Raw genomic sequence first — 13949 nt, 5'->3', positions numbered from 1 at the left:
TATTGTCATTAGTTTCCAGGATGTTTTTAATTTCTTCTTTGATCTCTTTGGTAACCCAATCCTTGTATAATAGCATGCTATTCAGCTTCCAAGAGTTTGAATTTTTTGGATTGTTTTTATTGTAGTTTATTTCTAATATTATGCCATTGTGGTCTGAGAAGATGGTTGATATGATTTCAATCTACTTGAATTTGGGGAGACTTTGCTTGTGACCCAATATGTGGTCTATTTTTGAAAATGTCCTATGTGCACTTGAGAACGTATATTCTGTGGCTTTGGGGTGAAATGTTCTGAAGATGTTAATTAAGTCCATCTGATCTAGTGAGTCATTTAGGATTGCTGTTTCTTTGCTGATTTTTTTGTCTAGAGGATTTATCCATTGCTGTCAGTGGTGTATTAAAGTCCCCTACTATGATTGTATTGTTGTCGATCTCTCCCTCGATATCTTCCAGGAGTTTTTTTATGTATTTGGGTGCTCCTGCATTGGGTGCATATATGTTTGTCAGCATTATATCCTCTTTATGTATCAATCCCTTTAGTATTATGAAGTGGCCTTCCTTATCTCTTGTTATGGCCTGCACTTTGAGGTCTATTTTGTCAGATATAAGTATTGCTACCTCAACTTTTTTTTCATTTCCATTTGCCTGAAAGATATTTTTCTATCCTTTTACTTTCCGTCTGTGTGAGTCCCTTGTTCTGAGCAGGGTCTCTTGTAGACAGCTTATATATGGGTCATGTTTTTTAAGCTATGGATTAGTCTTAACTGATCTTTCCTATAGTTGGCACAACCTTTTTACTGACCACCATGAATTGGGCTTCCAAATGTATGATGTGTTGGTGTGTTTAAAATTAAGGGGGTTACAAAGCAAAATGCATAATAAGAATACCAAGATCAAGCCTTAAAGTCACATTGTTGTTTTTTTAAGAGACTGTCTTCTGTAAGAACCAAGGGGTTGGATTAAACTTGCCAGATGTTCAATGGCCCTGAAAATAAATTCATAGCACCAAGGCCAACCCAAACCCAGGTAATTAGCTAAATAATCTAGTGGTTAGAAACTGTACGGGCTACAGACAGTTGAATTGTTTCTTTGTCACCTTCACTGTTTATATTCCAGTGTAATTAAAACCCCATTAAAATTGAATTCCTAACATAATCAGCAGCCCATTGGCAGGACTGTGGGGCTGCTTCAACATGTAATTAGTGAGGCTAAGTCAGGTGAGGCTCAGGAATTATCAGTAGATGTGGGTAAGCCCCTGAAAATGAGCTAGCATATGTCACATTTCTCATCTCTTACAGCGGGGCTACAGGAAAGGCAAGTGGGGGGCGGGGGGTGTTTTAATGGCCTCAGCTGCCATTTGTGTACCAAAATTTATGTTGTAACCTGATGTATATTCATGTCTGCAAATTACACTTGAAAGAAAAATAACAATGTCAACTGCGGCTGACATTAAACAGTGGGAGATTTTGTACAGAATTTCAGACTTTTCTCTGCACTCAGATTTTTCTTTGTAGCATCTATGTACAAGGCATTTCTTTTCATTTATTGTATCTCATGACCCTCCTTGCTTGTGAGAGAAAAAGGAAGTCAATGGGATAGATATTTTTTTGTCCTTTCAAACCAAAAGGCAGGCTTGGATTTTTTTCTTTCTTTCTAGTATTTTCTTTAAATATGTTTTTTAAATGAAACTCTTAGCTGGTGATAGTTTGCTCCTATAAAGCCCACCACCCTTTTCATTCTGTTTCTTCATGTTCTGTGGCATCACTTCCAGCTCATAATTATTTGTCTCCCATTTAGCCACAAGGTGTAAATTTGCTAACTGAAAAGGCGTGCTCTAACAGTTCACCTCAACGTGCGTCCAAAGGCTGAGCTGGCTGCACTGGATAATTTCCCTGGGGGATTGTTCTGTGTAATGTGGGGCCATTTGTTGAGCTGTCTGATGTGGAAGAAGAGAAAATGAAAGGGCCTGCCAGACAGAAACAGGACCATGCAGTGCCTTTGAGAGCAAAGAGGGAAATCAAAGGGCAATTTCAGGTCCACTCCAGTTCCCCAAGCATGTGCCTGGGAACTAGAGAATCGGGATTTTTTTATGTTAGTGCTTTTAGAAAAGTCAGTACGAGAAAGCCCCAAACCAGGAGGCAATGGCCAATTTGGTAATGTTCATGGGCTGTGCTCAGAAGTTACCACCAAGTCAGAATACTTCTGTAGGTGCCTGGGAGTTACTAATTCTTCAAGGGTCTACAAATATGTTTGGAACTAGAAAAAATATATATACATTGATATTGACTCTCAACTCCAAAAATGTATCTACAAGATAATTAAATGTTTAATTGAATGTCTACAAAATGTTCATTATCAACTTAAGTGTTAAATGTAGTCTTCTTAAAAATGACATGGGAAAACAAATTGTGAATTGATCTTCTTTACTTTTCAAGGCTTTGAGCATGCCGATCATAAATTCAAAGAATTGCACGTAGCCAGTCATTTGAAATGCAAAAATATAAAAATCCCTTTCATTTGTTTATACAAAAATGTATATTTTAGATGGAATGTGGGGGCCACTTAATGTTCTTTGTATGACGTGTGTGGTAGGACTAAAAAAGAGAGCCTAGGGCCGCAGCATGTTTTAGAGCAGCTCTACACCTGTCTGCTGGCCTCCAGGTGTGTGATTATTCTTGCAGATGCAGACCAGCAAAGACTGGAGTATGAAGGATTGGGCAGGCAAGATAGGGGAAAAGGCTTGAGGTTTTTCTTGCTGTGTGCATTCACAGTTGAGGTGGAGCGACCACAGTAGTGGTCTGAGCATGAAGTTGAGGCATGTTGGTAGAACTCCATTGTCACCTTATCTGAGTTGTGTTCTCCCCCAACAAATGCATAGGTCCTCACATTCTACTGTGTTTTAGTCACCTTTCCTCAACCTGACAGATATTTCCACTTTTAGCATGAACAACTTGAAGGAGTGGGGGTAGGAGAGAAGATGGATTATCTGAATTCCATGTGTGATGAGCCTAGTCCAGTGGTCGGCAAACTCATTAGTCAACAGAGCCAAATATCAACAGTACAACGATTGAAATTTCCTTTGAGAGCCAAATTTTTACAACTTAAACTATATAGGTAGGTACATTGTTATTAACTTAATTAGGGTACTCCTAAGGCTTAGGAAGAGCCACACTCAAGGGGCCAAAGAGCCGCATGTGGCTCGCAAGCCACAGTTTGCCGACCACTGGCCTAGTCTAATTCAGTGACCTTACTTGTTCAGGCTCTATTTATTCTTGTTGACCACACGTGGGGCAGTGAATGTTGGTTCCCTCCAAGAGACATGGAAAATGCCACTTCCTTGTAATCTTATTCCCGGCAGTAACACTTTGAAATAATCCTTGCAGAGTTTTTTTCTTTACATATACTGAAGTATCATTATTTGTTTTCAAAATGAGATAGAAGTAAGGTTTGCTTTTTTTTAATTTAATATAGCTTAGTTTTTTTTTCATGTCAATACATGTATACTCACTCCATTTGTTTTAATGACCACATGGTATTCCACTTTGCAGCTAGGCCCTAAATAATTTAACTGCCTTCTATTGCTGGGCAGTTCGGTTGCCCACTCAACTTTGATCTTTCAGGAGCATGCACCATATGCCTAAACAAACCATCATATTGGCTAGAAATATACACTCTTTGCCCCTTGTGTTGGCATAATCCCTCCCAAGGAGCAGGAAAAAGAACAACTCACCAATATTTCCCTATACTGATGATTGTTACTAAATGTGAAACCTGTATGTGCTTCATCGTTTTTTTTATTTGTCTCTGTTTTTGTCTCTTTCTCTTACACAGTCATCTACAGTCAGGGACAAGGATGAACCGACTCTGCCGGTAGGAAGCAGTGGCCCTGTCTGTATGTGCCTGTGGAAGGGGGCGGGGGGTATGAACAAGGGGCTCATGTGCTCAACAAATCACCCTCTCCCTTGGAATACTATGCTGTGCGTGTGTGTGTGTGTGTGCTCTGGCCTATACTTAGTGTCAACCGAATTCTGACATTCATTGACACATTATCTCTGGGACTGTTTCAGAATGTCTCAGTTCTCTCTTTCATTTGGCATGAACTTTTACAGGAGCTGAAAGAGTGAGATAGTCCCACATTACATTCCAAGGGATGTTGAGCTGATATTTGGGGACATTGTGGGGAGGCATCTAATGCTTGATGTCTGTTTTCTTTATGTATCTGCATGCACCTAATTTTTGGCTGGAAATTTCTTTTGGTTCAATAAAAAGAAAAACTGCATGAGAACTATATATCTAGTATATGCATAATGCCCAAAAGAATGCTTTCAGTTCTTTTATAGCTATAATCCTTTGCTAATGAAGATCTTCACAGCAGAGTTCTGCCAGTTTCTCAGAATAAGAACCATAGTCATAGTGGTCATGACCAATTATTAACAACAAGCACATGTTTCAGTTCCTGTCCAATTAACACATCACATCTTATGTGTGAAGCATGACAAGGAAATGACCTTCAGAGTTTTTGTCTTCAGCCATTAAACAGTGATTACATTTCAAATCTATTCAAATCTCTTCACCTTGCCTCTAAAATATTTTGAACCTTAACCATCTAAATCAAATAACACAATGCATTAAAAAATGTTACAGATTTTTAAGGCAGAAGGGCATAGGAATGAAGATACATACGGCCCCATTCTTCCTCCTCTAATGCTCAAAGCCAAGATTTATGACCCTCACTGAGAGCCCATAGGATATGCCAGATCCATTGGGCTAGCGGTTGGACCCAGACTTTTCCCTTGAGGAGCCCATGATCTGGCTCATCACTGAGACACCAGTAATCCCCTCTGACTCTTCTCCAAACCCTGTATTTCTGGGAACATAATTTCTAGTCGAATATCAGTTATAATAAAATCAGACTAAGAAATTCAGACATTTCCGTGTACTTCATACTGACATTTTACCCATACTTCAAGCTTACTATAGGTTAAATGTTTGTCTCCAAACATACAGATTATGATTGTTAATAAGTATTCTTCAGAGTGATGCTCCATGGGCAATAGTTCAGAAACTGTCCACGTTTACCAAGTTAACCTGATTTTTTTTTTAAGCTTAGTGGTCTAATGTATATCTTAAAACTCAAAAGGGCCATAACCGGTTTGGCTCAGTGGATAGAGCGTTGGCCTGCGGACTGAAAGGTCCCAGGTTCGATTCCGGTCAAGGGCATGTACCTTGGTTGCGGGCACATCCCCAGTGGGAGGTGTGCAGGAGGCAGCTGATCGATGTTTCTCTCCCATTTATGTTTCTAACTATCTCTCTCTCCCTTCCTCTCTGTAAAAAAAATCAGTAAAATATATTTTTTTTAAAAAAACCTCAAAAGGTGGTTTAGTCTGGGGTATAGCACTTTCCAAAATATTTGACCATGGAGTCTCTTATGGGACTTTTCTTGGGATGCACCTGGAGTTCAAAGGAACGTTTTGAAAAACCCTGCATTGTAGAGGATTGGAAGGCAGTGGGAAACCATAATTTATTTCAACCAGACCCCAGAAAAATCTCATGTCAAGAATTTGGATCAAAAGTTCAATAAGAAATTCCTTTCCGCACACTGTGCTGCCCTCTCTTAAGGCTCTGTCTGTGAAGCTTGGTCTCTGGAGCGCCGTCCCCTGTGTTAACCAACACAAAATCAACCCAAGAAGGAGAGCACAGTTCCTAATCAGGATAAAAGTTGGTTGCAATCCACTGTTTGGATATTTTATTTTAGATTGTTTGTTTTTGAAGATTTTAACAAAGAGCTTGTTGGTAATCTCACCTCTAGAGGTTCATTGTTCCTCTCTTAACCTGCCAGTTTCATTTATTTGCCCAAAAGTTCACGCTAGCAGGAGTTTATACAAAAGAAATCCTCCCTTTGAAGTTAGGAAGTTTCTCTGTAGATTTATAGTAAGTGGTTCTCTCTCTTTAAATCTCACTTAACACAGACCATAGGGCTTCATGGACTAGAGCTGTGGTCCAGGGCAGAGAAGAGGAACCCTGGGAGATGTGAGAGATGTTCTTTTGGGGGAAAGAGGGAAATATTAACACGTCTATCATTTATTTTCTATATTATTCTTCATAATATCCACTTTTTCAAGTGTTTTATAATATATATGCTCATTTTTTAGTATAGGTATGGATATAGATAGATACAGATATAGATGGATACATAGACATACACATACATACTCAAACATTTTACTGATAGGGTGCACAATCCAAACATTGTAGAGACCACCCACTGGTTCAGGTAACAAATTCTGAGAGAAGCAAACTTGAGATTCATTCCACTACACTCCGTTTCTTGTCTGTGTGAACTGGACACCTCATTTCACTTCTCTATGACAGTTTCCTCATCTGCCTAAAGGAAATAATAACCCGACTGGTGTGGCTCAGTGGTTGAACGTCAACCTATGAACCAGGAGGTCACCATTCGATTCCTGGTCAAGACACTTGCCTGGCTTGCAGGCTCCATCTCCAGTAGGGGGCGTGCAGAAAGCAGCTGATCAATGATTCTCTTTCATCATTGATCTCTCTCTCTCTCTCTCTCTCGCTCTCTCTCTCTCTCTCTGTCTGAAATCAATTAAAAATATTTTAAAGGGAATAAAAACAGCGCCTAGTTCATTTAGTTCATTTTGTGAATGAAGCATATAGCACATTGACTAGCATTTACTAAGCTCTAAAAATGGTAGCAAATAAATTTATTTAATAGGAAAGGCTGTGAGAAAGCCATTCCTTTGGGGGATTTGAAATGTACCTTGGGAATCTTTGGTCAACAGTGTGTGATCATGTGACAGAAACAAGTGACCACCAGACAAAGGGAGGATCTTACCTGTAATGCACTTGCCTTTGGTTTCTGAGAACTAACAGCATCTTTGTCTGGTTTCTCTGTTCAGGCCAAGCCACGTCTCCAGCGAGGTGGAAGCTCTGCCTCCCTCCACAACAGTCTCATGAGGAATAGCATCTTCCAGCTCATGATACACACCCTCGACCCACTCGCTGAAGGTAAACACCAGGCTTTCGTTTGGAAGCTTGTTTGGGGGGAAAGAGGACATACTTCTCTTCCTAAAACATGTGGACGCTTCCGTCACACAAGCCTGCCAGTGTCCCCATGCTTAGCATCTTCCAGAGGAAGCCCTGGTCCTCTGGTGTGCTTTATCTGCACAGCTCCGTTCATAATCGGAGAAGTGCGTACCAGGAGTAGAATTGGACGTCCATGTGCCTTCTGATTCCTCCAGCATAAATACACTTTGTTGTGAGACAGAGAAGACAAAGAGGTTTTTCTCCCCACTAGAGTGACAGTTCCCTTTCTCAAAATACACTTTGTTGTGAGACAGAGAAGACAAAGCGGTTTTTCTCCCTTCCCGCTAGAGTGACAGTTCCCTTTCTCGTCCTTCCTAAGTTCCATAATGAAGTTGTATGCTAAGATAAATTGTGCAGCTTTTAAAAAGAAGAGTGAGAAGAGAACTCGTGACTTAGGAGGGCCAAGAGTAGTTTGGGGAAACCGTGTTCACTGCTGCACATCGATATTGTACTGATTCCTTGACAAGTGGAGGGTGGGGGTCCTCTCTAAAGTGCTTAGGATTAGTCACTGGAGCCCCAAAAGGCCTGATTCACCTCATCAGGAAATCATATGAACCATCCCAAAGACTCCAGGATTGAGTTCTTTCAGTTTCGCTCATTCACAATGAAGGCAGATACATCAAGTTTCTTAAATTGCCTAACTATCCTAAAAAATTAATTTTTCAGGTAGGTGGATATCTGATGTGTCAAATAAATATCAGAGTTAGGCCACTAATGAGGGGGTCACATATAACCAAGTCTGTTCTCTCTTCGCCCATGGACCTTATAATGGGGCCTGATATTACACAGGGACTACTAACCTGGGGAAACGGTCCCTGCCACTGAATAAACGTGGGATGAGATTGTCAAATAATGCCACACAAGTCAGAGCTCAGACCCAATATGAAGCTTTGCTCAGTAATGTCCAGGGTACAGGTAATCGGAGACTCAGATGAAGTAAAGAAAACTCTGGGACGTCAGGAGCGGTTCCCCAGGTTCTAGCTCCCCTCACTGCCACACACCACACCCCCAAAATAATAGGGGAGGATCAAGGGGCCACCACTCCCTGTGGAGTTTTTCAATGGTGAAAAATTTTCTATTTTGTACCCCAGAGAGTTGTAGAGCTGACGTAATGTTCTCCAAGGAGCCCTGCTTCAGAGACCCTGAGTTCTAGATACTAGCCAGACACATCCTAAATATTACTACTCTATTTACCCTGAGGTCCACGTGACAAGGAAGTTAGACCCGGTCACTAGCCCTCTTCTCCTTCTCCCGGGCACACCCCAGAGAAGGGAGTGAAGGGATCACAGGTCAACGTCCTCCCAGCCACTACACCCTTGTGTGGCTTTGGGCAGGTTAGAGTCCTACTAGCATGTACTTGGTTTCTTCATCTATAGTAATAGTGACCTCTGTTTAGCACTTCATAGTTGACAAAGCATTTTCACACCTACATTATGCTTTATAGTAACAGTTCATAGCTAACATTATTACACTTATTTTATAAAATATCATACCATTAAAACATCTCAAATTTATCAACTGTTCTCCCTGCCAGCACTTTATTCCAAGCCATCTCCATTGCTTTCCTGGATTCTTACAGTAGCTTCCTAGCTGGTCTTCCTCTTTCTCCGTTGCCTTCTTCTTTGTATATTTTCCACATGGCAGCCCAAGTAATCTTAAAAAGGGTTCCATTCTGGTCAAGGACACAAACCTCAGTTGCAGGCCTGGTCGTGGCATGGAGTGCGGTAGGCAACCAATTGATGTGTCTTTCTCTCTCTGTCTCTCCCTCTCCCTTCCACTCTCTCTAAAAAAATCAATGGGACAATATCCTCGGATGAGGATTAACAACCACAACAACAAAGAAGTGAATGCAATTATGTCAATCCTACTTATAACCTGTAGTGGCTTCCCATGGCTCTTAGGAAAATTGTGAAATACTTACCATGGTCCATATGATCTGCCTCTTTCTCCAAACTCAATTTGACTCACCTGGCTTTAGCCACAGAGACGTTTCTGTCCTGAAACAGGTACTTCTTTCCAACCACAGGGCCTTTGCACCCAGAATGCTTTTCTTCCCCCCACTTCCTCTGTTTTCCTGCTTTACCCCTGCCCATCCTACAGCACTCTGCCTAAATGACACTTCCTGACCACCTAGTATAAATGGGCCCCCAACCAGCATCTCTCCATCTACCCTTTAATTTCTCTTTATTGCTCACATTATGATTGTGTGATTATTGGTTTACTGCCTGTCACCTCCAGGATACAGTAAGTTTCTCAAGAGCAGGAACTCTATTCTATTCACTACTTGTCCCCAAGATTTAGCAGAGCGCCTGGCATAGAATAGCTGCTGAGGCTCAGAAGGATTAAGCAACTTGGAAAATTCATGCTTTTAACCTATAGTCACACAATTTCAAAGCCTCCTAAACCCCCACAGGTTTAAGATTGTATCTTGGTTATTTTGAGCCACTATCTTCTTCACCCATCTTTATAGAGGGCCACATGAGAAAAGTAAAGAACTATTTTATCTGCTTCAACTCCCTTATGAGCAGGCAACTGAGTATATTTATTTTTGCCAAGCCAGTATTATGTAGTAATTAATAGGACAGACTCCAGAGCTAGAGTCTCTGGGTCCAAATCCCAGCTCTGCATTTACTAGCTGTGTGACCTTCAACAAGTTACTTAACTTCTCTGTACTTCAGTTTCCTCATCTGTAAAATCAGTATAATAGAGTCATGCCTAATTACAAGATTATTATAAGTATTAAATGAGTGAATATACATAAAGCATTGAACACAGGGCCTAGCAGGACATAAGTACCACATACAGGTTTAGAATTATTCTGTTTTATTATTTTGAAAAGTAATACAGCATATGATTTTTTTAAAAATTCAAAATACTCAAAAGGCTATGGTAAAAAAAAAAATGTTTTTCTCATCCATAAACCTCCCAGTTTTCTTCAGCCCTTCAATTCTCCCCAGAAGAAACCACAGCTACCTATTTCTTGGGATTCCTTCCAGAGATGTCTGGTGCATCTGTGTGTGTGTGTGTGTGTGTGTGTGTGTGTGCGCGCGCGCGCGCGCACCCTTTCCCATAAATTTCTCTTTTGTTGTTGTTGTTGTTGTTGTTGTTTGGGGTCGTTCAGTTCCTGGTAGAGCCTTTTTTGTTTAGTTTTCTGAGGGAGGTTGTTTTGTTCCAGTGAGAAAGGAGAGAGTGAATTCGGGTTGTCTCGGAGCTGGGCCATCAGTGATTTCTGAAACACCTGGCCGTTGTGGGGTGCGCTGCAGTTAAATGTTTGCTCCTGCTGTATCCATATGTGCCTTTGGATGCAGGCACCCACTTTCAAGGTGAAACCACTCCCTGAAGGACGTGGAGCGCTCCGATGGTGCGAATACGAGAGGATGCTGAGCGCCATAATCAGTTCTGGACTTGAGTGATTAGAAAATATGGAAAGCACTTCAGTGCTTTAAAATTGCTCCACAGCACGCAGCCAAGGAAACAGATTGCTCTGGTATTTATCCCCCAAGTTCACAATCATTTTCCGTTTCAAGAGCTGCCAAAAAATTAACCCACAACTCTCAGAAATCGTCATCTCTCTTTTAGTTTGTATCTGATCATTTGAATTCACATGTCCTTCTGCCAAACTGTCACTCTCCTTTAACAATGTAGAGGCTGCTGGTTGCGTCACCACGTTGACGGCATAAGTACTGCAGTGCTCCCCTGTGGCGTAAGGGACTGTTCACTGGTGTTCTTGGCGTCCACCCAGCTGAGTAGTGCATTGACACCCTGGGGCGTGCAGTCACTGTTCTTCAGAGGGAAGTTTCCAACTTCATTTGAAAACATCATCTAGGACAAATGGGCTAGAGCAGGGGTGGGGAACATCCGGCCCGAGAGCTGTATAAGGCCCAAGACGTCATTTGGTCTGGCCCTGCCAACGCAACTGCAGGCAGGACTCGAAATGCAATAAATCTAGGAGCTTTTTTCATAGCAACATAAATTTATATTAAGTGAATTATATTAAGCGAATGACATTATAAATATTCAAATGGCCCTTGGCAGAAAAAAGGTTCCCTACCCCTGGACTAGAGAAAGATACTTCCCTTGGTCTCATCTGTGCCCCTCAGGGGGTTTTGTCTTCTCAACCCCAGTGTTGAGCCCTTGCCAAAAGCTTTCATTGGTGGTTGGTTTGGCCTCTGAGCTTGAGTCACAAGACCTAGCAGTGTTTGTGTTTTGGTTCACTATTGATATGTAACAAAGCACCCAACACTTGGTGGCTTAAAACTACCACCACACTGTTCATTGCTCATGATTTCATGGGTCAGAAATTTGGGCAGGGATCAGCGGGGTGATTCTTCTGCTCCATGTGCTATCAACCAAGATCCTTTGGTGTGATTCAGCTAGTAGATGGGCAGGTTAGAAGGTCCCAAAGGGCCTCACTGATGTGTCTGGCACCTTCGTAGGCACAGCTAGAAGGCTGGGCTCAGCTGCACCCTTCTGACTTGCCAGGTTGTCTCAGGTCTTTCCACATGGTTGGACTTCTGACATGGCAGCTAAGTGTTCCAAGAGCAAACCCTCCAATCTCAGGGGGAGCTGCAAGGCTTACAATGACCTAGCCTGGGAAGTCCCAGAATGGCTCTTCAATGCATTCATCAGTCATGAAGGCCAGCCCAGACTGAAGGAGAGGAGACCCCACCTCTCCATGGGAAGATACCATAGAATTTGAAAGCATCTTTACTATAACCCAATCTGTCTCAGGGACACACACCGCTGGTTGGCTCATCTGCTCACTATTCATTGGTGTGCTCTGGGCAGACCACATTGTGTGGGAGGGACAAAGCCACGGTCACCCTGCCTCGGGTGAAGGTTTAGTCTAAGCGAGGCTGAGCAATGGCTTTCCAGGGCTACATGATTCTGAACAAGACATTGTTCGTTAAAAGAGGAATCTGCTGAAGATTCATGTAAATTGTTGGAATAAAGATTTTGTTCTTTTTCTAAGAAAGCCCTGGAGAACTAGAATCATCAGTCTTTGAGATCACAGCATGACTATCTGAACTGATCTTTCTAATGAATTTACTGCCCCATATTGATTTTAACATATTCTCTAAACAAGCCCTTATATGTACCCAGGTGTACATCTTCATTAACCTAAACCAAGGACACTGGATGTAGCACTTTGGGCGTGAGAAGTAGCTTCTACTATCCATTTGTCTCATAGCAGTAGCACCAAGTAACATTTGCCGAAGCTTATTGCCCAGGCACTATGTTGAGTGCTCTGTGTAAACCTTCCCATTCAATCCTTACACTAGCCCTATCTGCTCCATTTTTCAGAGAAGGATATTGATGTAGAAAGAGGCTGTGTCTTGCCTCACTAAGTGACACAAGAAGTAAATGGCAGAGCCAAGAATATGAACCTGTATCTTTCTGACTCAAGGTCTGGGTTTATAGTTCTCATGCTACTCGGGTGCCTTGTGTGTCCTCACGTCCAACTCAGTGTTCCCTGTTCTCCTGGTGTAGACACCGGCATAAATACCAGGATCATGGACCAGTTATTCATTCAGTTTGTAACATGTGAATTTTCCGTACATAAGCCTTTGCAGCAAAGCCTGTGGTAGCATTAGCTCTACCCTCACTTCCTCAGCACCCAGACTGCAGCCCCCGCTCATGCGTCCCCCGTGCACTTTGCTTTCATCACTTGGCTTTTGCTCAAGCACATGCAATTACTGTTGACCTGCCTGTCCTGGATGTCATGGGAAAAGGAATCCCATAGGCAACTCTGCAATTCTGGCAGAGCCCAGTGACTGGGTGATGACAGTGGAGACATTGGTATGAGAACAGGATGGATAGAATAGCATTAGAGTTTGACCATGTAGCCTATGTGGTCCAAGTGTCAGACTGCCTTCCTCAGCCTCTTGCTATAAGACTTAGAGCAAGTTTCTCAACTTCATTGGGCCTCAGTTTTTCCACTTGTAAAATGGGATAATGATAGCACCACCAGCATAAGTTCATGATTACTATTACTCAGCCTTTTAGAGCCTTAGTTTCTTCGTCTGTAAAAGGGAATAATGATAGTTCTACTATCAGAAGCTTGTGGTGAGTATTCAGTACAATAATACCCAAAAAGTATAAAATTACTTCTCCGTGACTAGTGGCAATGATTTTTCAGTTAAAATTGCATTCAGTTCATGCAATAAAATTCAATTGTAGTGGTTCAACCTAATACTTTTTTAAGGCTTTGTTTTTAGAGCACTTTTAGGTTTATAACAGTGAGAGGAATGTATAGAGATTTCCCATATACTGTCTGCCCCCACACATGCATATCCTCCCATGAAGAAGGGGCACATCACACACCAGAACAGTACATTTTTAAACAAGGATGAACCTACATTGACACATCATAATCACCCAATGTCCATAGTTTTTTTTAGGGTTCGTTCTTGGTGTTGCACATTCCATGAGTTTGGAAAAATGTGTAATTATCCTATATCCATCATTGTAATGTCATACAGAACATTTTCTCTGGCCTAAAAATTCTCTGTGCTCTGCCTATTCATCTCTCCCCCACAACCTCCCAAACCACTAATCATTTTACTATCTTCATAGTTTGGCCTTTTCTAGAATGTCATATATTTGGAATCATACAGTAGATAGCCTTTTTAAATTGGCCTCAATCGTTTTTTAGAATATTATTTTACTGATTTAACAGGAAGCCCAATAGTAAACAGTTGCCATTAGGGATCAGTGTCCTGTTTCTTCATTCTTTCATCCAGAGAGTGTTTTTCTCTCATTCTCATTCTCATTCTCATCCTCACAGGAGGGTGGCTGCTCCCGCTACCATATCTGTAGTCTGGAAGGAGAAGACACACCCTG

At 41.7% G+C, this 13949-nt stretch overlaps 1 protein-coding gene across 7 annotated transcripts in view; it reads left to right on the top strand.

Moving 5' to 3' along the window:
• SLC24A2 (solute carrier family 24 (sodium/potassium/calcium exchanger), member 2) overlaps positions 1 to 13949 on the top strand; it is a 226149-nt gene that overhangs the window by 128407 nt on the left and 83793 nt on the right. For 5 of the 7 annotated variants that reach the window (XM_006764935.2, XM_006764932.2, XM_006764933.2 and 2 more), the window contains 2 exons: positions 3831 to 3869; positions 6920 to 7028. In XM_006764935.2, the coding sequence (XP_006764998.1) occupies positions 3831 to 3869; positions 6920 to 7028 (148 nt within the window). The remainder of the gene's footprint in view (positions 1 to 3830; positions 3870 to 6919; positions 7029 to 13949) is intronic. The other 2 variants (XM_006764934.2, XM_006764930.2) reach the window with 1 other exon arrangement.

Source organism: Myotis davidii, unplaced genomic scaffold, assembly GCF_000327345.1.
Source record: "Myotis davidii unplaced genomic scaffold, ASM32734v1 scaffold197, whole genome shotgun sequence".
Classification (NCBI taxonomy): Eukaryota; Metazoa; Chordata; class Mammalia; order Chiroptera; family Vespertilionidae; genus Myotis; species Myotis davidii.
The sequence above is the reverse complement of the archived record's forward strand: the minus strand, read 5'-3'. Positions and strand labels throughout refer to the sequence as shown.